Consider the following 24,674-nt stretch of genomic DNA (forward strand, 5'->3'; position numbering starts at 1 on the left):
CATTACAGAAAGGTTTGGTTGCCTCTACTAGAGGCACCCTGGAAACAATGCATTAACTTGCGTATGGTCTCCTGTAGGTTGTACTGCATCAGGGGTGAAATCCAGCAGGTTCAAGTAGCGGAAATTTTGAGTAGTTCCGAGAACTGGTAGCAGAAATTTTGAGTAGTTCGGAGAAGTAGCAAATACCACCTCTGGCTGGTCCCAGAGTGGGGTGGGAATGGAAATTCTGCAATATCTTTCCCCCAGGAGTAGGGAGGGAATGGGGATTTTGCAGTATCCTTCTCCTGGAGTGGGGTGGAAATGGAGATTTTGCAGTATCCTTCCTCTGCCATGCCCACCAAGCCACGCCCACAGAACCGGTAGTAAAAAATTTTGAATTTCACCACTGATCTGCACCCTCTTTTTGTGCAAGTAGGACTCCATGCTTATGAGCTCCATATAGGAAATATCCAAGGGATGTGGACTCCTACACAATCCTTCTCTATACTGGCCTCCTTGTTATAGAAGTCTTTAACTCTAAAATGGGCATTAGGCTTTCACATTGTTTTCCATAAAATGGTTTGTTTCATGTAGGTATATGGTAATTGGTTTTTGTGTGTCAGTGTTTGCCTTTTGAGTCAGTTGCCTGGACTACTCAGTTTTCTTGGCAGCATTTTGGGAAGAGGATTATCTTTTTCCTTCTTCTTAAATCTGAGAGAGAAAGAGCCTTTGTGCCTAAGGCAGAAATCACAGGCTTCTGGTTTGTAACTTTGTGTCTTAACCGCTATACCAAACTCGTTCTTGATTGACTCTTACAATATTATTTTATGATTATATGGTGTTCGACCTGCCATACACACATGTATACATACACACTCATATTTAAAGGCTGGAGCCTTGAAAGATGGGTGTTATATAATTTATATAAATAATTAAATTTCAAATGTAGCTTCCATGATATTTAGTACAGCTATAACAATGAGGTGGTAAAATAAGAATCACTGTAAAATTTAGTAATTTTGGGCTTGAATTGTATTAGAACTAAACAAATGTCACTGAAGTGAACATAATTTTGGAAGAAAATGTCTCCAACTCTTGTTTTGCACCTTTACATAATATAAGCTCTACTAGTTCACTGAAGTGCATTCCCAAGTAATTGCTGTCAGATTCTGCACAAGTACACAGACTTTGTTATGTGAAAAAGAGTTCCAATTTTAATTAGTAAATCAGCCAAATCTGTTTGTCATAACAAAGAACTCTGTTGAAGAACAAAATGGAATACTTCCTTGGTGCCTTTTAAGTTCTAGTGCTAGATACAGTCTTTATAAGCATCCCAGATTCAGAAAATAAATAAATAAATAAAAATCAGTGTTCTTTCTCCCCTCGTCCTTAGTAATGGTTGGAACTAACAAAACTATTGATCAATTTCTGTGGACCAAATTCATCATTAACGCTATAGAGAAAAAAATCAATAGTACAAATGCATCTAAAAATCAGTTTTATTAAGGTAATTGGATAGGTTTTAACAATACCATCCAGCTGAAAAATTAACAGTTGAGCCCTTTTATCACCCTTAACTTAATCACAGACACTTTTTTTCTGAATAAAACATTGTACAGGATATTCCTTATTGCTCCTACTTAAAAAAAAAATAGTACTAGGGTGTTAGATTTTAAAATGCACAATTAAAATTCCAACAAATTACTATATGCATGATACAAAGAATTCTGTTTGCATCATAAAGTATACACTAGATAGGAATGTTAACACAGAGTAGAGTTTGACAAGTTATATACAACTAGTTTAAGTAATGCACATTCATTCTGAAGGCCTGCTAAATACAATGTCTCTGTGCATAGTCTCAGAAGTAGAATTAATCAGAGGCATTCTGCCCTTCCCCCCATGCTCTTATTTGTTGGTTGTCTGCAAGAATCTTCTATATTCTGCACTTTAGTGTTTTATGTATGAAAGAGAGAAAGAAATCATAGCTAAAAAGCTGCTTTTCATACAGGACAGCTATGTAGTCCTGCATAAAGATACAGCTTGATACTGGCATTAGCCACATAATTCTTCTGCTCTTGCCCAAACAATTTCTAACAAAATAAAAGAATATATAATTTGGTACATTTTGTGCTTCTCAGTTGTTTTCTTGAGAAACTGCTGAAGTCTAGAGAAAGAGATAAATGGAGAGTTTTCAGTTATTTTAAATAAAGCAGATGTCACTGTGGCAAGAAATTCTAAATAACTGTTATGATTGAAAAATGTAACATCAGATACTACCGGTATTATGTTTTCCAATAATTTTTCTGAGGTATCAAGGAGATTTGCCCATTTCATATAAGGGGAAAGAATGGAATTGATTTGTGAAATACCTAAAAATTAATATAATTACCATAATTTATTAGTGTTAAACTACTATCAATAATAATGGTTAATAATCAATAACTGATTTTATTGATTCTTTTTTAGCTGAGACACTTCTCAAAGGCTATCCTGCAGACCAGTGTTTTTAACACTGAAGGCAGAGAACTGCATAATTCAATTTTCTTCAAATGTCTGCGCTGAGAGAACCACAACATCAGAATAAAGACTTTAGCCTGCTCTGGTTCCCCAAGTCTCAATATTTTGTTCTTTTTTCCACGAGAACCCTCCCTCTTTTTAGTCTCCTTTAAAAAAAAATACAATATGAAATATTAAAATAAAGATGTGCCATCCTCAAGGTGTACAACATCTTGTATTTGGAGGTTATTTTTTTAGTAATGAAAATGTCAGGACCGAAACTTTTATAATAAACCTAGTGTGTATTGTTTTTCTCTTCAATAATCCTGAAGCTTTGTTCAGGCATAAAATTATCATGTTTTTAATATCCTTGTCTAAGCATCATTATGTAAGAGTCAAGCTCGTTTCCTGGGTGCTTCCTCATTGCTTCTATCAGCTCACCACAAATGTGTCAAGACACAAGTAGTTATACTTACATATGGAGTCCTTTCTCCAAACTGACTATAGAACGTCATTTTAACTTTTTGCTTGTGTCCAGTTCTTTGATCAAAGGTCTGGCAGATTTCAAAAGGTGGACTGTACAAGTGGAGACTAACAGCTGTTTCGGTATGGCTTGGGTTCTCCACACGATGCAAACCAATGGAGTCTACAAAGAATAACAAATCAATGCAGCGCATAGTTAGATTGGGCAGATCCAAGTTTTCAATCCCACCCCTCCATGAACTCTACTAGGTCAGCGGTCCCCAACCTTTTGGGCACCAGGGACTGGTCCTGTGGAGAGAGGTTTTTCCGTGGACTGGACGAGGTGTGGTTTCACCTGCTGCCGGCATCCCGCAGATGGGGCTTCGCTTGTTTGCGCAGCCTGGTTTCTGGCATGCTGCGGCCCGGTGCCAGTTCATGGACCAGGGGTTGGGGACCCCTGCACTAGATGAGTTTCACCAGCTGCTTTATTAACATGCTATATTTAAATGGTACTTTCAAAGGCCTAGCATGCATATCCAGGAACCCAGTTTATTTCTTAATCAGCATTGGACTCTCAGTAAAGTATTCTGGAGTAACTGAAGTTTATATTTCTGAATCATGCTGTGACATGCAAATCTAGAAAGACAGTGCTCCTTTTTGGCCACAGGCCATAGACCAACTCCACAAAAGGGTACTTTAAGACTGCATCCCGGTTTGTTAAAATTGAAGACAAAATGGTGAAAGAGCAATGAAGGGCTTCCTAAGCCTGTTTCCAATGATTTCAATCTTAAAAAGGATATTATGGGTTTTAAAGATTTTTCTAAAAACAAAAAACAAACCAGATAGACAGACAAAGAACCACACAAAGCACTGGGAGACGTGGTTGGATTACAAGCCAACATGGCTCCTCTGCATTTTATTGGGCAGCTGCCATTTTTATTTGTTGTCTGTTACTGGACTGTTTGGTAGATCATTTTTTCAGGAGCTGGAGATTTGCATTGAGAGAAAATTGTAGAAACAGAAGTTACTCTCATTATATAAAACTGCAATTTGAATGGGAAGAAATCCCAGAAAAGAAAAAACTATGTATTAAAGTCTTTTATAGCGCTCACATGCAACGTTTAACCAGGTCAACAGCAATCCCAGCTGGCTGTATGAATCAAGATATTCAGATTAGGAAGGAACCTGTTATAATCAACTTGTATTCAAATATACATATCGATTAGCTACTTACTGTCGCAGTGCAAACATGATAAAATGAATATCCAGAGTGAGCAAACACATACATAAAATAAAGTGCAATAAATATCCAATAAATATTTAGCATCTTTTTATAACTAAAAGTTATAAAAATATGCTAAAATTATCAGTTTTTTCAGGGGAAGGGAATGTGTATTTGTGGGTGGAGAATCTAAACTATTAGTGTTTGACTGAAGGTAGCAGCAGAGAACTTCACTATCTTTTTCAAGGTTTTCATAGACCTGTGCATCAGAAGAAATTACATTTTCTTTTCCTCTGACTGCCAGAATAGCAGCACGGGGACTATTTAATTTGGACACTAAACTATGTAGCACAATAATGCAAATATAGCTGTCTCAATGTCACCCAGCTGGCAGAAATATATTTGGTGCTGAACTGGAATGTGGTTATGGCTTCCTCCTTTAGACATTGCACATGGTGCTGGCATCTTCTAAATCACAATACCTATTATTTGTATGTAGTACTACCAGGATATACTTCCTGTTACCTACAGACTGATGAAGTGGAGGAGAGGAGAAGACCCGAGAAATTACAAAGCATGTCATGTCTAGCTTCATGGACTAACTGATATAAAGGAGTTTAAGCAATGATATATAGCTGAAATGCCAGATATTGAGAAGGTTTCATCAACCTGGGTTTCACTGGCATCTGGAGTTGGAAGAGAAGATTATCTACTCATTAAGCTTAACCTCTTCTTCTGAATTCCAACACAAAGCCAGGAAGATAAAATAGCCAGGAAAAACAGGATAGGTTAGGTTAGGCACCCATTTTTCCTCCACTTGGAGAAAAAGAAGATACTAAATGCTATTATATCTCTACAGATATGGAATCACACAATTTTCTTTTTGTTATTTCAAACAAACGGAGGGACAGGTACCCAGGAGGCATTAGCCACAAAGGTACCTAATACCAAAAATAGCTTCTAATTTAGTCAGGAATGGTTTGGGTTTCTTTATTATTCAAGGACATGGCCATATAGAACAAGCTTTTCTAAGCTTAAAAGCAGATAATGTGTATGTTCTAACATCTAAGTTTGTAATTTGGGTGATCATATAGCGGAAAGATGATATGAAGAGAAAAATCTTTTTTAAAAATGGGGCAGCAGCTAAGGAAGTTTTGATAGCCAGGCATAGATAAGATGACAACTTAGGAGAAAGGAAAAACACTGTGACAAACAATAAATAAACTGAAGACAATTCTCAGGAATGTAATGGAAAATTATGTGGTTTGAAGATAAGGAAATCTTAGCAGCAGCAATGTAAATGACAGCTTGTTAAAAATATTTGGGTAGTTATTATGAAACATGAAGATAATCTCTGGGATCAGACTACTGATTTTTTTAAAAGTATTTTTATCCCACCTTTATTATCTTTACAAATAATTCAAGGTGGCAAACATACCTAATACTTCTTCCTTACCCTATTTTTCCCACAACAACAATCCTGTGAGGTGAGTTGGGCTGAGAGAGAATGACTGGCCCAAAGTCACCCAGCCTGTTTTTCATGCCTAAGGTCAAATAAGAATTTACGGTCTTCTGCTTTCTAGCTGAAATCCCCGCTATCAAAATTATAGTATATAGAATCCCACATTTTAGTTATTATGTGTACAGTAAGTAAAAATAAAACAGATTAGAAAGAGAAATTTGATGGAAAAATTCCCTTGTGTTAGGAAAGGAAATTGAGTCAGTATTTTAAATTAAGGACTGATTGGTGTATGTTCAATCTTTGTTCTTCCTATCTATTCTCTCTACCTTGCCTTCAAGGTTAGAAAAATATTCAAGCATTGGTGTATCAACATGATCTGAACATATTTTCTTCTCTCTGTTTTGTTTTGTTGTCAATAAAGTTATTTTCTAAAAAACATTTCAATTTTGTCTCCAATGAAATCACCTTATCACCATATCCAGTAATATGCTATCCAGGGTAAAAACTGTAATTTTTGAGATTTCTTTTCCCCAGGTAAAATACTATGATAGCAAATTTTGCAAAATGAAGGGGGCTTTTTTAAAGGACAAAGTAGGAATTGACAGGGGATGCCTCTATCATAAAACTGTGACAATACTGGGATTCCTGCAATTTTCCCATTTTTAAAAAAATTATAACAGTGTGATTGGCAGCATATGGGAGGTTCAAGCAGTATCACCTGTTCTACTCCCCTGTCCTTGAGAATTAGAGAACAGAGCTGAATCATAATAAATACTTCTAGACAAATATGCCAATGGAAAAGAGAAGGTGAGATGAATGTGTGATAAATGAATGATGGGCACAAGGGCAACCAATGTTCCTTGCACCAAGCAATAGTTTTGATGGCAACTGGGATATCAATAAGATCTTTTTGAATTACAAAGTTACTAGTAGATGCCCAGCCATGTCAAAGTCTAAGATTGGTCCCTGTTGGATGTAAACTGCCTAAATTGTAAGGGGAAAATTAAATAAGCTTCCCAGAATCTATTGAAGGATATGGAATAAAAATCATGCTTGCATCTATCTATGTATATATAAATAAATAAACAAGCAAGCAAAACAAACAAACAAGTCTTTTACTGAAGCAGGAAAATAAGGCCACTTCCCCAAAATCATAAAAGGACCTTTTCATGACTTTTAACATACCATAAAAAATTAAACTTTTATGGTAATCATTATTGGGGAAAGAATTGTTAAATTTAAAGACACCAGAGCAAAATGACTTACCATTAATGTAGGCACACTGATTTCTTTTTAACACTCTTTCTGATTTTTTAAGCATCTCTCCAATCCCTTTTTTGCCAGGCCATTCAAACAAAGTTTCCTTTAGGTTTCCTTGAAGTAGCTTCATAAAACAATGTGAATCTGTGTGATCATGGATACTGCTACAAAAGCAATTTCAAAAAATGCATAAAGTCAGAAAGGTTGATGCCTGTAAGGTATATAATATACATATGTACTAGATCAGCTTTCCATAACTTGGCATCTTCCAAAGAGTTAAAATGCAACTTCCAGAATTCCCAGACAGCATATTGGTAATAAACAAAAATGATTAATTGCTATTTTGCACGGCACAACATGCCCTACAAATTCAATTATCATGAATATAATGTCCTATTCCAGTTAGGTAACAGCAATAAACCACCATCTTTGGCTGATCTGGAAAAGGTAAGCAAGGGTTGGACCTGCTTAGTATTTGGATTGTTGATTGTCAGGAAATTCCACAACTGTAAGTTTGATTGAAAAGTTTGGGGTGGAGTGGGGGGAGTACCTTGGAGGAAGGCAAATGGTAAATCAGTTCTACATTGTTGGCAAGGTAGAACAAATACAAATACAGACACATCCCTGAAGTAACTAGGGGTTGAGTTCTGTGTGAAAGAGTCTACTCTTTACAATGCTCTAAGGGAGCCAATTTTAAATATCCAGGTGTTGCTCTTAATCCCAGCGTCTGAGTTAAATGATCCATGGTGAAGGTATGGGGAATTGTAGTTCAGCAAAAGTGGACAGTTCAGGTACACATATTTTGCACTTTTTTGTACAAACATTTACCTGGACTGAATCAAAGTAAGTATTGTAGCCAGCAATTCTACCCATGCATTAAGAAGGAGAACTTTAAAGGAAAGATTAGCCCGGCTAGCCCAAAACTAGAAATAACACAATCTTTACTTTTTTTTTCTTGAAACTGTATACTGATCTTTCAATTGTAATCTCAGTCTGCAATTATTTCTTACACACAGGCAAACTTCCTAACGTGCTTTAAAATCCACCATTATTAATGCTATATTTCTCGGTGTTTGACTTCAGGATTCAAGTTGTTAACAAACATATCAACCAAGTTTATTGCAGATGCTCAATATGGAAAATAGTACTTATAAAATATGTTTGCACATCTTTTTTATTAAAAACCAATTTGGCACTATTTGTTTTTTCTGTCTCTGTTTTGCAGTAGAAAATAAATGCACGTTGTTATATTGAGCAACACATTTAGAGAAAAAAAAGTAAAGTATCTAGGTTATAAAACACACATATTTCAAAGAGTCTGGAAATGTTAATTAGGAAAGAAATAGAACTAAGACAGGCAATATTTAGGTTTGGAAACAGTGTTAAACTATGTAGAAACAACTCTTAACCATAGATATACTATTACAGACCTTATTGCCCTACTACTTAAATGCTTTTGACTACAAGCAGAACTGCAAATTTACTAGACACTACTGCAGCTTCCCGGCAGAGCTTCATGCTAATTAATCGTTCTAAGTGCCCAAATACTTGTAATCCCTCAATTTTGGTCATGAATGTGATAGGTAAAATTGTGAATATGGTTATACTTGCTGTGTACATTATCCATATCAGGGATGGTATTCACTTAACTTCGCTACCAGTTCGCAAATGTGAGTGTGCGCGCTCGCAACGCTCGCACACGCCTACTCCATGCATGCGCAGAGCCTTCTGTGCATGTGCAGAGGGTCAAAATAGGACGTGATGATGTCCAGGCGGGTGGGCGGAGCCTCCCGCTGTCGGCGCTACCAGATCGCACAATCTGGATAGAACCGGCTGAATTTCATCACTGATCCATATCCATGAAATAGTTTCCTTCACATCCAGAATAGAAGAGGAATCACCTGGTGTCCTACTTTTCATCTCTGGAATAGAAATAAAGCTACAATAGCCTAAGGCCACTTAGGTTGAGACTTTTCCATGCTAATTCCCCAGAATACTGTTTGCAGTAGAAAGTTCTATGCCTTTTGATAAACTGTAGAGACAAAGTAAATTTTGCTTGTGGTTTGTGTCTCCCTCCCTATTTTGCCAGCTTTTATTACAGTCTTGCTAGTTTACTGTTTCAATGTTTGCTGAACTGAGTGATGTGTGTGCTTGCTTTGATCTAATGTAATACAGGAATTAACAGGAATGTGCTGGGTACAAACTAAACTGCAAATGAACCACAATAATTTTCCAATATTAATAGCACACATTCCAGAAAAACAAAACAAACAAACAAAACAAAACAAACCAGAAGCAATATTATTCTGTTCCCTATTAACTAAGGAATGAGCTACAAAATGAAGCAGGTTCTTTTCTGTCTTACAAAGCTCATATCTCTCCATGTCATGGAAACTGGCTTTGCTCTAGAGCAGAGATGGGCATCTATGGCAACTTTACAACCTGTGGACTTCAACTCCCAGAATTCCTGAGCCAGCATAGTTGCCCACCCTTGCCTTAAGAGGCAATTTGAGGGCTGAAGACAACTGTCGTTTCAGACCTTAGGGTTCCAAGCCATTCTTGCATATAAAAGGGATATGTTATCCTTTGCCACATTGCCAACGACATTTTAGAGCGATATTGGCAGACTCTCTTGATCAGATTGAAAAAAAGAAGAATGAAAAGACTGGGGTGGGGTGAGGACTAAGAGGAGCATTCGACTTCTGGTTTTAAGCAGCCATTACAGCACAATGCTCTTTCAGTCAAACCCTGGAGCCATCTTACAGAGGCTGGTCAGAGCAATGAAAACCCTGCTACCATTGTAATAAAGCACAAAGAAGGAAGTCACCAAGTGGCGCTAAAGCAGCTGGTTCTGACAAAAGCAATCACGATAGCAACCTGCAAAAATCAAAAACAAAATAGTTCTTTTCAAGAACTATTTCTGGCTAAGCTATAAAACCCACTTATACCGTATGTTTGTATGCCAAAAGGACAATGCTCACCCAATTTGTTTTCATCTGTAGCTGGCACTGGAAACCTGTCGCTGATTGCAGGGATAGGATGAACATTTATGAAGGAATCGAGATGTCTACCAGCATTTGTTATGTACCGTAATTTGGTGATATTCTGATGTGTATAATTTTTAGTGGTGAACCCATGTGGAAATCATTGCACTTTAGGCAATCATGTAGCCACATTCTATGGACTGAGTTCTGGAGAAGCAGATTCTTCAAGCTCCCAGAGGGTCTTGTACACCGGAATGGGAGAACATGCCACAGTCAACTCTCTGTGGCCAACTTGTTGTGGCCAACTCGCTGCGGGACAATTTAACAATTCTATTTAATTATTTAAAATAAATAAAAAAATATTTTATTTTTTGCAATTCACATTTCATTCTGTCCCTTCTTTTGTATCATTTCCTTACTCTATTTTAATATTTCTATTAATTATTCTATTCTACTACTTCTTTGATATTAGTGTAATTCTTATCCTGCAGCAAGCTGGCTGTGGCAAATTGTCGTAGACCCCTTGTACACAGCTCACTGGTTGTGTCAGTGTCAGTGTCAAATGTGATGCTGGGCCTCTTGTTGTTCTTATTGCTCTGCTCTTAAAATGCTGGAATTGGGTGGTTTTAAATTTCTTTAATACCCACAATTTGGGACTGTTATGTTTAGTATAAAAATTTAGTATATAAATGAATTCCTCCCCATTCTTCAACATATATATGGACAGGAATGATAGACTAGTTCTTGGGTCATTGTGACATTATACCCAAATAATATTAAAGCTTAATACAAAATAAAAATGCTTAAAAATTAAATATTAAAAATATTTGAAGATTCAAGCATGCAGGGGAGGGATTTGCCCTTCTAGGAACAGAGGTTCTGTAACTGATGCTTATTTCTTTTTTTTAAAGTTCTGTCTGATCTCAGTTAAGTTTAAAAGGATCAGGTGTGATTGATCTTTGCATGGGAAAGCATGAGAGATTGAGAGCTGGAAGTAGAAAAACTTCCAGAAAGTGGCAGTGGAAAACTCTTTATCTACTGTTGGCAAGAAAACTCATGAATGAGTATGCAAAATTTTGGCAAAGTTGCCAAAAAAAAAAAAAAAAAAGTGTTTGGTGCGTATGAGGAGACTGAATTTTGGAGCTACCTTTTTGGTAATCATTCCCTTATGAGAAGTTGTGTTAAGAGTCTCAGTTCTGGATATGGGGATTTAAAATAGCAGCAATTATAAAACATGGTTTTCTTTTGGACTAATCCTGTGGTTGTTGAATGCAGGCAGAGAATAAATGAAGAACACATCTTCATAAGGTACATTTGAATAGAATAGAATAGAATAGAATAGAATAGAATAGCAGAGTTGGAAGGGACCTTGGACGTCTTCTAGTCCAACCCCCTGCCCAGGCAGGAAACCCTACACCACTTCAGACAAATGGTTATCCAACATCTTCTTAAAAATTTCCAGTGTCGGAGCATTCACAACTTCTGCAGGTAATTGTCCACTTACTAATTGTTCTAATTGACAGGAAATTTCTCCTTAGTTCTAAATTGCTTCTCTCCTTGATTAGTTTCCACCCATTGCTTCTTGTTCTGCCCTCAGGTGCTTTGGAGAATAGTTTGACTCCCTCTTCTTGGTGGAAACCCCTGAGATATTGGAACACTGCTATCATGTCTCCCCAGTCCTTCTCTTCATTAAACTAGACATACCCAGTTCCTGCAACCGTTCCTCCTATGTTTTAGCCTCCAGTCCTCTAATCATCTTTGTTGCTCTTCTCTGCACTCTTTCTAGAGTCTCAACATCTTTTTTACATCGTGGTGACCAAAACTGAATGCAATATTCCAAGTGTGGCCTTACCAAGGCATTATAAAGTGGTATTAACACTTCACGTGATCTTGATTCTATCCCTCTGTTTATGCAGCCCAGAAGTGTGTTGGCTTTTTTGGCAGCTGCTGCACACTGCTGGCTCATATCTAAATGGTTGTCCACTAGGACTCCAAAATCCCTCGCACAGTTACTACTATTGAGCAAGGTACCACATATTGCTTTCTGAAATTAAAGCAAGTTCTATCTTTTATGGCTAGCTTTTGCAGGCCAAACAGGGTCCCCACACATTATACTCTTTCGGAAAGACAAAATCTTCTTCAAGAGAAATCAGCAAGCACTAATGAAGCCTCACCAGATGACCAGTGATCATGAGAAGTAATCCAGTATACAAAAACGTGGCCATTGACAACTGTTGCACATTTGGTTTTTGATCTGTGAATTTAAAAGATATCAATCTGTTGGAAAGATGGACTTTAACCATCTATTACCAAGTTACAACATAAACAACATTCTTTTCAGGGTACATTCAAGTGTATTCACATTGTATAATCGCGTCCATAGATTTTTGAAAATCTTCTTAATTACAAACCTGCCATGGCCTTCTCCCCAGCATAAGATCATCAGATTGAATTTTCCATTTCCTTTATCTACAAGATTTCTTGTGTATCTGAAATGATAAAACATCAGGGAGCCTTTGTAAGTTTTACCCTCGAGAAGCAGAAACAATTTTTAAGAAGACATGAAATGGCACAGGCAGGCTGCCATTCTGTTCCAAAAGCACTTTGTGTTAAAGATTATTGAGATATTAAACCTTTTATTCACTAGTTTTGCCTCCTTTTGAATACTGAATTACCTTACAGGCAGATGCTGGACAAGAATCACATTTCAAATGATTTAAACAGTAGGACATAAACTAAAGCATACATTTATTTATTTAGGGGTTTTTAAAATCCCACCTTTATTATTTTTTATAAATAACTCAAAGTGGTGAACGTACCTCATACTCCTTTCTCTTCCTATTTTCTTGCCAACACCAACCTGTAAGGTGGGTTGGGCTGAGGGAGAGTTCCTGGCTCACAGTCACCCAGCCTGCTTTCATGCCTAAAACAGGACTAGAACTCATGGTTTCCTGGTTTCTAGCCTGGTCTCTTCACCATTAGACTATGTGATAAATAGTGGACATCAGCTTTCAAGATTTTTCCCGTCTTCTTTTGAAAACACTACCTTAAGGGTTAGTGAGCTCCAATGAATATGCGAGTCTACTTGTGGAATTTTTCCCTAAGGTGTGTGTGTATGTGGGGGGGACTTTCCTCTTCGGTTCCCCATGCCTGACACTTCACCCTATGCAGATGGATACTTCTGGAACACTGGAGGAACAAAGATAATTATTTTCCACCAGCAGCATTACATTACATGCATTTTTCTCCGCCTCTTTATACTATACTAATATTTTCCAAGATCCCTCTCTCATCTAAAAGGAAGTCCAGAGGGACTAAACAGCATCAAATCATTAAAAAAAAACCATTTATATAGTGCTATAGAATTCAAAACAAACTTAAAAGCTAATTCGCAACCCAATTAATAATGTAACCCAAATACTTCTCAGATTAGATAATTTGCAAATGTTCATAGTCATATTAAGGAAAGTTACTTTTCTGTGTGAGGTATATACCCCAAAGGAAAAGTTATGTAACAAAATATAATGTGTACATACATGCCTGGACACGTATGCATGAAGGCAACCAAAGAGAAAGGAAGAGATCTTCCTGATAAAATACCAATTTTATATATAACAAGAGATTATGACAAACAAGATAAGAAGTGTCAAGGGCAGGAGTTACTCAAGAGTCTCTGATTAGGAAGTTCTTTAGTTAGATTCAAGATAACAGAATAGAGCTCGCAGAACAGAAGAAAAAAACTGAACAGAAATTCTCCAAAACATTTGAATTAAGGCTGGTTTTTAAAAAGCTGCAAATAAGGACAGTTTCCTAATGCATTTTCACTAGAAAATACCTCTTTTAAGTATTCACAATTCACATTTATCTATTTTAAATTTATTTATTTATTTATTTAATTTACAAATATTTATATGCCACCCTTCTCCCTAAGAACTCAGGGCGGTGAACACGGTTAAAAAACATACAATAATAAAAAAAGCCCAATTAAAATCAAATTAAAACAGAGACAAATAAATAATAAAACCCAGGAATCAGAAACAACCCATTTGTTGAAACAGCCAAGTCTTTAGGCCTCGACAAAAGGAGCGAAGGTCAAGTGCCGTCCGAAGCTTGGTGGATAATTCCAGAGGGCAGGAGCGCCCACAGAGAACGCTCTACCCCTAGACGTCGCCAGCCGACATTGTCTGGTCAACGGTATCCTGAGGAGGGCAGCCCTGTGAGAGCGGACAGGACGGTGGAAGGCGGGTAGGAGATGGTCCTGCAAATACCCCGGACCAGCACCTTGAAGCGGATCCGGAGGACCACTGGTAACCAGTGCAGCTCGCATAGGAGGGGTGTTACACGGGAGTAACGGGGAGCTCCTGTAACAACCCGCGCGGCCGCATTCTGGACCAGCTGGAGCCTCCGGGTCCATCTCAAGGGCAGCCCCATGTAGAGGGAGTTGCAGTAATCCAAGCGCGAAGTAACCAGGGCATGAGTGACCATGCGAAGGGCATCTTGGTCTAGGAAAATATTATCAGCTGAATGGACATAGTTTTAGTTCAGAGCACTATCCAAACATGGAGCACTTTAGAAAGTATTTGGAGAGAGACTTTTTCCAAAATGAAAAAATTGAAAGAATTGAACTGCAGGAAACTCACTTATGTACAGGCAATGTGTTATCAAAAATACTGCAACCAATATATGATATACAACATAACAAGATGACCCAGCCCTAGAAAATAAAATATGGCTTAACGCTTTTATTACATGACATTGTATTTCACTTATGTAATTAATAATAACATTATAAAACGCAAGTCAATACTTGGGTAATGAGGGGGACTTTTGGTGAGTGGGAATTGGACAGAAGGCAGCATTTATGACCGAAATAGTGGTTGGATGCTATATCTGAATTTGCAAAATCTCTTCAGGGAAAGGAAAGATTGTGAGATAACTCACATGCACTCCAGATGGCTGGTCTTGTTGAGTAGATTGCAGGAACCATGGTTTTGCAGACAGTTTATGAGTTGTTGAGTGGTTGGGAGTCAAAGTAACAGTTAACAGTATAACAGAGTTGGAAGAGACCTTGGAGGTTTTCTAATCCAACCCCCTGCTTAAGCAAGAGATCCTATACCATTCTGGAAAAATGGATGTCTAATCTCTTCTTTAAAATCTCTGAAGGGAAGCTGTTGCATTAGTTAATTGTTCTCACTTTCAGGAAATTTTTCTTTAGTTCTAGGTCAGATCTTTCTTTGATAAATTTCCATCTGTTGCTTCTTGTCCTGCCCTCAGGTGATCTGGAAAATAGGTTGACCCCCTATAAGCAGTCCCACAAACATTGGAAGACTGGTATCACGTCAACCCTAGTCCTTCTCTTTGTTAGACTAGACATATCCATCGTGATTCGTGACATGGTCTTTTAAGGACAAAAAGCTTGGCCAAACCTCATTTCTTAACCTTTTTATTCTTTTGGGAAATATTAAGACTCTTTAGGTCAGCATGTTTCTACTGTATTCACTGGGTAAGGTTCCTTCTCCTTAGTAAAAGAAGTTTTAAATAAAATTCTAAGCACTTGGAAAAATATTATTTTTTGGAATACAGGAAATAATGTTTTGAGTGTTTTTAGAAAGTTAAAGAATAAAGAATTTTTTGGAATAAAAATTGGAAATAAATTATAAAATCCTTTCTGTGGGAAACTAGATGTTTACATTCTTTGGGAGGAAAAAAAGTTGGGTTTTTGAAGTCTGGATCCTAGAAGGCATTAGAAGCAAATGATATAATAGATACATCCAGAAGTAAATGTAAAAAGTGATTCAAAAGATATGCTTAAAGATTTCTGGCATTAATAAAAATCTAAACGGTGCTATAGAAGCACCATAGGTTCTGGACAAGAACAAAATTGATTTAAATGTGAAAATGAAAATGATAGGCTATAAGACAGATATGGAACAAGATGCTGAACAAAACCTGTTGATATTAATTAAGGAGGCTGTGCAGAAAACAGACCATAAGAGTGGCATATACAATCTTTATTAAAGAGTACAATACACAAATACATATATAACCTTTTTACATTGGATTTACAACAGAGACTTGTTAATACTTAAAGAGTTGGGTTTTTTTGAGAAAAGACAAAAAAAAAACATGCGTCGGGGGTATTATGGGTATTTGTAGGGACTTAAGATCAAGTTTTTTGGGAGTAAGGGGAAGCAATATAGGGTGGGTTATTTGGCCAAAGTTAAACAGGTAGGTTGTTAATTCTGATGATTTTTAATGATTTTTTTCTGATTAGGACTGCAACATGGTGCTTTAAAGTTTTGCTTTATTCATAAGAAGAAGCATGTTATGGATTTTGTTGGTCAAGGAATTTCAGCTGGCAGGATCCAGGAGAAGAGCCTTTTCTGCTGTGGGAACACTGTGCCTCTCCAGGTGAAATCCTCACACTTACTTGGCCTTCCAAAAGGTCTTGACAACTTGGCTCTGCCAACTGGCCTGGAGCATCAATCTTGGAGATGGTTAATGAGTTAGACCAGGAGTCGGCAACCTTAAACACTCAAAGAGCCATTTGGACCCCTTTCCCACAGAAAAGAAAACATCGGGAGCCACAAAACCCTTCCTGTGCCTGATTATTTCTTGAGCGGCCACAAAACTAGCATATGTAGTTGAATTAAACTTTCTGTTTTCTTCTGAAACTTTTCTTTTCTTGGATTTATCCATGGTTGGCGTATCAGGGTTGAAAAGCTCAATAAATCGTATGCCAACAGATGTCCCACATTGGTGGTTGTGATGCATATTTTGAGTGACAGGGAGTCACAGCAGAGGGGTAAAAGAGCCACATGCGGCCTCAGAGCCGCAAGTTGCTGACCCCCAAGTTAGACAGACCCCATCTCCTCCCTGTGTGTACTGTGCTCCCTCCCCCTCCATCTTGGTCAATTGAATTATAAGAATTTGAAATGTATGGTCTTTATTGTTTTAATGTTTCATATGGTATTTTTATTGAATGTCGGAGCTGTCTAGGCAAGATAGGCAGCATAGAAGTTTAAGAAACAAACAAATAAATAAAATAAGACTTCTATTTTTGACATTTTTTTTCTGATTATATTAATATGATATTTTAGGGTTTTGTGTTAATAATAAACAGTTATGTGGATGAAAGGTTATTTGTTATAACCTTTTGTTATTGGTTATATGTTTTAAATTTTTTTGATTAAATTTAAAATGATTATGTTAACTTTTCTGGTAGCCTTTATTGGTTGTTTACCAAGTATGTTTGAGGGATAAGGTTTTAGAGATTTGTTGAAGAATAGAACAGGACATATGAATGAAAAGAAGGAAATTAAGTGGGTTTATTTGGTTAAGTTTATAATAGGTGGCCATTTCTGGTAACTCTTAATAGACTTTTTGCTGATTAAGGCAGACAACAAGGAGTTTTAGATATGTTTATAGAGAATGAGGTGAGATATGGGATTAAGAGATTGTTGGATTTGAAAAGCTGATGGTAAATTGTTAAAGTTGTTTGCTACTTGCTGGGAAGAAGGGAGATATTCCTTTTTATCTTCTTTTTTCTTTTTCTTTTTTTTTCTGTTTTGCTCTTTTGTAGTTTGCATTACCTTTACCTAAGGAGTACCTTTATATTGTACTCCTTAGTAAAAAATTTTTTTTTTATTAAAATTAAAAAATATTTTGGGAGACGAGCATCAAGCATCTTAAGTCAGTTTTTTTTTTTACTGATAGGCCCAGTTCACAATGTAAATACGAAGTAGGGATGTATGTACTAGATATGGCTATTTCATGATACTATGATACACTATGACTCAAAAATAGATTTTTGTTTACCCAAAGTGACCAGTCCAGTGGTGAAATCCAAATTTTTTAACTACTGGTTCTGTGGGCGTGGCTTGGTGGCGTGGCAGGGGAAGGATACTGTAAAATCTCCATTCCCAACCCACTCCAGGGGAAGTATACTGCAAAATCCTCATTCCCTCCCCACTCCTGGGGGAAGGATATTGCAAAATCTCCATTCCCACCCCAATCTGGGGCTAGCCAGAGGTGGTATTTGCTGGTTCTCCAAACTACTCAAAATTTCTGCTACCAGTTCTCCAAACTGCTCAAAGTTTCCACTACTGGTTCTCCAGAACCTGCAGGATTTCACCCCTGGACCAGTGGCATCTTCAGGGTGTATATGTGTCAAAGGCCATCCACCTTCCTTGTCCCTTCGTATGTGTGTGTGTAACATCAATCTCTTAGTTCTGCAACTGCCATTTTGCCAGTTTTGAACATACACATACACACACACTACTGATACCATTGAAAATGACACAGATGGATTGGAAACTATTCCATTCCAATCTGATCACTGATAAAACTAAATTCCTTATCGGTTTATACAGAGCTGTGGTGTGTTGCATGGGTAACAGTATTTTTGTGATCAGAGGGCCTTTTTGTAAAGCTCTCTGCAGGATAGTTTATGAACAAGAGGAATAATCAGACTTGGGATTGTGGTATCTACTTTGAATTTTACCAGAGTCTTGAGGACCATCAGCTGGAGTAGAGGCTACAAAAGGATTCAAGAAGAAGAAAACAAGGATTCTTACTTACTTCAAGGAATGCTTTAGGAAAACAAATGTTGCTCAAGATTGAGTCATGATCAACCAATTATTCAGCAAGATTATAGACTCTGAATAAACATAACCAATGAAGGAGAACCTCCCTGGATAATTGGTTCCATTGTCAAAGTGCACAGTTAGAAAGGTTTTTCCCTCACTTCATAATCTGCCTTTTGTAATTTAAACCCAGTATCCAAACTGTTGTCTTCTGGAATGAAAGAAAACAGGTCCTGCCCCATTTTATGTGACCTTCTCTCAGGTATTTGAAGTGTGTTATCATTTTATCTTACCCCTCAATTTTTTTCTCAAGGCTAAACATATCTCATTCCTTCAAACTCTCTTCATAGGGACTTAGAGAGGAAAGTACATTAACTACAAAACTGTGACTTTTGTTAGCAGGACCTTGTAGCATTTTAAATATGAGTTAATTCCTGAGAATTATTACTCTATAACCAAGTTGTCTATTCTGAGGAACTAATCATAGCTCTTTATTGTACAAACATATGCTGCTTACTTTTTAAAGACTTCCTACATTTAATAACTTGCTTTATTGTGGCTTGCTTTATTACTTGTTATCCTGATAATATTCATGCTTGCATTGATATAATACAATATCAGGAAATTTCATCATACCACCTAGTATGGTAATAATGCCATTAAGGGAGTGTATCAAGCCAACCAAAATGCTTGAGTCTACAAATGGCTTTAAACCTAAATTTCCATTGCCATCCAAAACTAGTGCTTATGAATCAGAAAATGTAGAGTTTGCATCTCAGAGGCCTTGCTATTATTTCTTTTTAATTGTCAGTATGATGGGTGATATAAATGATCCAATACTCAATTTGCAGAGTTGATCACTAGCAACTCCCTTAGCTTTTTGGTCACTCCAGTCTTGCCATTCCAATCTCCTGAGCCTCAAATAAGCAATTTCCTTTAAATTTATGGAATATATTTACTTTAGGGAAAGGCGACAACCAATGAAATGCCAAGCAACCATTAGCTCATAATTAAATCATGATTAAATCTTCTTTCCCTATATATCTGTAGTAGGGAACTCCTGGCCTTCCAGATGTATTCATATATATTCCATAAATCTATCACTCCCCACACTTTGTGTCATAGATGGTTCTGTTTGCGACAAAGGGCAGGTATGGAGAGCCTGTGGTTTTAGCAATGCCTCAAGGATAGTAACATCCAGAAGCCTACATCCCTGTTCAGACTAACTAGGGTTGAAGGCAGATGAATACATCTGGAAGGCCAGGAGTTCCCTACTACAGATATATAGGGAAAGAAGATTTAATCATGATTTAATTATGAGCTAATGGTTGCTTGGCATTTCATTGGTTGTCGCCTTTCCCTAAAGTAAATATATGATAGTAACATTCCATTTCATTTCCAAATTAAAATTTGTAAATCCTAATAATCCAATTATTTACTTCATTAACTAATTTTTAACAGAGTATACAACAAAAGTAATGAGGATGCCCAGAAAGATGTGAAAGTTAACAGAAATTTTGATTTCTGTAGATCAAGATAAGTTACTTTACAAAAGTATTTAGGATTCTTTATTCAATGATATTTGGAACATTTTTCACAGGTAAACTTGAAGGACAGGAGAAAGATAATTTTGCAAGATACCCTGCGCAACTAAGATGGCCTTGACTGACAGTTGCACATTTACTAACCAATGAGTGAAGATCACATACGCTCTTTAGGAGCTTACAGAGAAAAGTAATCAATGCCATTGTTTACTTTGGAAGGTGAAAACTGATAAGGAGTCACGCCAGCTATATCAGCCACTGAGGTCATCTATATAGCAGTTGTCACTCTCCAAAACTTTGGGAAGTGTCTTTGGTATTTTGCCAAACATGACCAGGTCATAAAATAATATTCAACTTGTGCCAATCCTTAACTTATGTAACAACCATATTGATTTGGATGTACCTTAAGAACTCACTTTTTGACCTTTCTCTATTACATAAAGGAAGGATAATTAATGGTTAGGGCAGCATTTCTGACCTCGTGCTTTCTCTTGGCTGTGATTGCCAGCATTTCCAAGCATTACAACCAATACCAGGTATAAGAAGGCTATGCAAGGATAAACAACAATTGATTCACTCAAATCGGTAGTGGGAATATGCTACTGCTTGAAAGATACAGCATAAGCTTTAGAGAATTACTTCACAAACCCCTACAAGCTAGGAGAGTTGGATCTGCATGTACTTACCTACTTTCTGTATTTCAGAAACCGATATATGTGATATATGTTGCTCTACTCAACATCACTGGATGCAGCTTATTTTTTCTTTAATATTTCTTATCATCTTTCAAAGAAATATGCCTGTTGGACTGTTGTGACATAGACCACAAAGAGTCTCACAATGCTTAAATAACAACATTTGCTAGACTAAAACTATACACATGAAGTTTCTGTTGAGGCAGAAATATGTTTGGAGATATGACTGTAGATATGGGAGATGGTAGGTGATAACCATAAGGTTCAAGGGAAACGAATTGCGCAATAACTATTTTATTATAGTGGCTATTCACAAATGTGCATGGTCATTCAGATATTTCAACTGTGCCACTTAGCTTTCGGTTACTCAAGGTCAGAGGAACAAAGTTCTTTTTTGTTAAAAATCAACCTGCAAGTGTCAAATAGCTCTACTGAGTGAGGATGTCTAATCCTATGATTTCATTCCCACATGGAAAGAGAATCCAATACCTGTTGCAGTCATACAGGACCCCATCAACATGACAGTAACTACTGACAGAAAACACAAATCGGGTCAATTGCAACCGGACAGCTGTGTTCATATGAAGTTTCTGGATGTAAAAGACATACAGCTAGAAACTAACCATACAGGCTGGGTTCATACAACATGCAATTTTGTTAGGAAGTTTGTGAATACAATTTATAAGTACATCCTATGGATTATGAATCAAACCAGCATCCAAATCAAGTATGATGACTTTGCAGCATTACATGGGAACTACAAGCTGGTACTGTAGTTTGCCATTCTGTGTGATGTGATTTTCAATTGCATTTGGCAGCATCACTCTACATCTTTACTAGACAGCTGAAGATTCTTTTAAATTATATTCACACTTTTGCAACAGACATGTTATATTGCTCCAAATTCCCTTTCAGATGCATTCCTCAAGTTATAATATGTATAAATGAAGAAAATCTTGGAAAATCTTGAAAAATGAAAACCAGGCGATCAACATAATTTCACACCTAATAATCAGATGCACAAACTGGTAGAAAAATTGTAGCAGGTAAGGCAGATCCTAACAGATCAGCTGCAAAGGCAGCACAAAACTAGCATCACCTCCTTTGACACAAAGGTTGGTTAGTCTAGGTGCCACTTTGATTCCCCTAAGGGGAGGGCACTTCGAATGGGAACCAAGGAGATCCTGCAGCATAAAAAGGATCACATTGCAAGTAGAGGTCTGGAGCTAGACAGCCTGGGAGTGTTGCCAATGCAGCTCTCCCCAGCTGTTTCTAAGATACCCCATTCATTTCTAAATTACCAACCAGCGCTGGATTGCGTGGCACTCGATCCAAGTTCTTTTTCTTTTTTAAACCAAAATTGCACTTAAATCTCATTTGCAGCCAAGGGAATCAGGTTGCTAACAAAACATGATCCATCAGGGATGATAAATGAAAGCTGCAAATTAGATACGTGTAACGTGATTCTCGTGAACAGAATTTGGCACACCTTAAATCGGGAGGGGGCAACGGAAGAGAGCGAGTTTGCATCTAAAGGCTGCGCACCAAACGTATTTCTTTCTCTGCCTTCAGGAGCAACTGAAGCCTCCGAGGTTATAATTCGGCGTAGCAGGCATTCATTTCCTCTCTCCCTGTGGTACACCCCCCACCCCACCCCACCCCAATCCCCAATTACCTGAATTGGTCAAACTGGGCATATTTGGTCCAGTCCTCTGGGTTGCTCTCGTAAGATTCCATTAAAGTTTGCACTTCTGCCACATTGACTTTATCGCTCGCAAACAAGTGATGCAGGATCTCGATCAGCTCCTTCAAGGTCTGCGCTTTCCACGCTTCTCCCTGCATCGGGTAGTCCATAGCTCTGGGCCGCCGCTCCGTTGCAAGAAAGTCTTCCCGCTAGATGGACAATGAAAGCTCGGCTCTCCACCCCGCACCGCAACGCCAAAGCAACGCTCGCACTGAAGCCGCCGGCTCCGCTCGCCTCTCTCTCTCTCTCTCTCTCTCTCTTTCTGGCGCTCAGAGGAGGAACGTACCAAATATCTAAGGAGAGCAGAGGGAGGTACCAACTCGGCCCTTTCAGCCAGCTATAGGTCCCTGGGCAGGCTAAAATAAAAGACACCCCCAGCGTCGCCGCCAAAGAGTCCAGGGGCTGCTCTTTTGAGAGCCCTCCGCTTTTCCAAAACTGAACGTCCGCCTCCCTTATTGCCTCCCGGCCCCATTTCACACAAGATAAGGTCCTAAGCGATACGGCGCTCAGACTCTGCAGAGCAAACGGAATTGTGGGGCGAATGCACAACGCGAGGCCTCATCAATGGAAGAAGGGAGGAGGTCTCGGCCCCCAAAGATTCTCATATGTAACCGATTATTGCTCATCTTGACAACTACAATAGAAGGCGAAGCCTCCCGGTTCGATCGGATTATCCAGCAAATCTTAAAGAGAGATGCCACGTCCGTTCGTTCTCTTCACCCCCACCGGCCCCCACTTCGTTTTAGGCGACAGTGGAGCTTTAAATTTCCACTTTTCGTGGGGCAATCGTCAATGAGACCCGGAGAACGCAAAACGATTATGCTCGAATAATAGAAATGCGCTCGATGCTGCAGGTTGCTTACTAGTTCTCTCCCATATCCTTCAACTGGCTGGCTTAAAAGTGCCAAAGTAATAATTTGGGGAAGTGGGGGGAGGTAATTGTCCTCCTTCTATCACAGTAGGCACAGTAACGCCGTTTTGAAACTGGAATTAAGATTTAGCAAGGCTTCGTGCAAGCATCGGGGTGTGTGCTCCAAGGTGAAATGATGCAGTTAGGGGTCAGCTACATCCAGAGATCGCTAAACTTGGCTAAAAATAATATTGCAGCAGGAGAAAACAGGTGCAAAATCCCAAAGCAAACATAAAAACTGTTTGAAGTTCTTCTGTCAAAATGCACTAAGTCAATCATTAGCTCGAAAGATAAGCTCCCACTTACATCATTCATACTTCTGGCATGGCAACCAAGAGAGGGCAGTAGCATCATCAGCTGAAATTTCAGCATAAAGTCCATGTAGTAAAATTGTGTATCATCTATTCTGAACTGGAATAAAAAGATTCTGACCCGTTGGTAACAACAGACTATATCAACACACATATGTGCATACTTTTTGCACAACTATTAAATCCTTTTGTGGTGTATTATATGTAACCATTACTGCTAATCTTTACATTTATAAGGTAATGTTAGCTAAATTCTTTGCGTTGTGTTAAGCTATACTAAGAACCCATCTGAAAAACTTAACATTGCAGTTATTATTTGCAGCTGGGGTACTGAAAGCACAAAATAATCCTTCCATTTAGAACCCCTCAAATATACATACTTTATTTCAGTGAAATCTGACAGTCCTAATCACCTTGTTTAATGCTTTTTTCTGCATTTAAACATGCTGAGTTTATAAATTTAGTTATTTTCACAACTGGAGAGTTGGTCAGGCATAACTTTTTAATGCTCCTATTTAAAAGCTGACCATGCTGATTTTACCAGTCTTTACCAGTGCATCCTGCTGCCTGTATGAAATAAAACATTCTGTTATTTGGTGCAGAATAGAGGACCTAAAGAGGAAAGGCTGATGGGATTTCTGAATAGTAATGGTCCAACTGAATTTATTTCCAAAATCAAATTGCTAGGCAACATTTTGAATTAGCATTTTGAATATTTTAAATATTTATATACTTTAAATTTTATATTTCTTCTAGTACTCAAAATCTTGAAATCCAATTTTATGTGAACTATCTAGAAATGACATAAATTTTTAGCGGAAACATACATGTGGCTTTCAAAAAGGTTGCACAAATCAACTAAATACAGAATGTTAGTACATGCTAAATGCTAAAAAGATCCACAAAATTGATACTAATTATTAAAGGTTCAAGAAGAAATATTGCTGGTTGGTCCTTCAAAAACTTAACAGTCAGCGTGTAAAAATGTTGTGATTCAAAAGCAGTATTAATTTCTTT

The 24,674-nt window shown here is 37.7% G+C and overlaps 1 protein-coding gene across 1 annotated transcript; it reads right to left on the bottom strand.

The window, feature by feature from the left end:
• Positions 1–1,460: 1,460 nt before the first annotated feature.
• Positions 1,461–24,562, bottom strand: CDO1 (cysteine dioxygenase type 1). Its single transcript, XM_034432793.3, has 5 exons — positions 22,368–24,562; positions 12,280–12,357; positions 6,891–7,048; positions 2,955–3,124; positions 1,461–2,146 (listed from the first exon to the last, which is right to left on the bottom strand). The coding sequence occupies exons 1-5, from the start codon at positions 22,544–22,546 to the stop codon at positions 2,117–2,119; spliced, it is 615 nt and encodes a 204-aa protein (XP_034288684.2). The 5' UTR covers positions 22,547–24,562; the 3' UTR covers positions 1,461–2,116.
• Positions 24,563–24,674: the final 112 nt, after the last annotated feature.

The sequence above is a fragment of the Pantherophis guttatus genome, chromosome 2 (assembly GCF_059756535.1).
Source record: "Pantherophis guttatus breed Tessera chromosome 2, ASM5975653v1, whole genome shotgun sequence".
In the NCBI taxonomy this organism is placed as follows: domain Eukaryota; kingdom Metazoa; phylum Chordata; class Lepidosauria; order Squamata; family Colubridae; genus Pantherophis; species Pantherophis guttatus.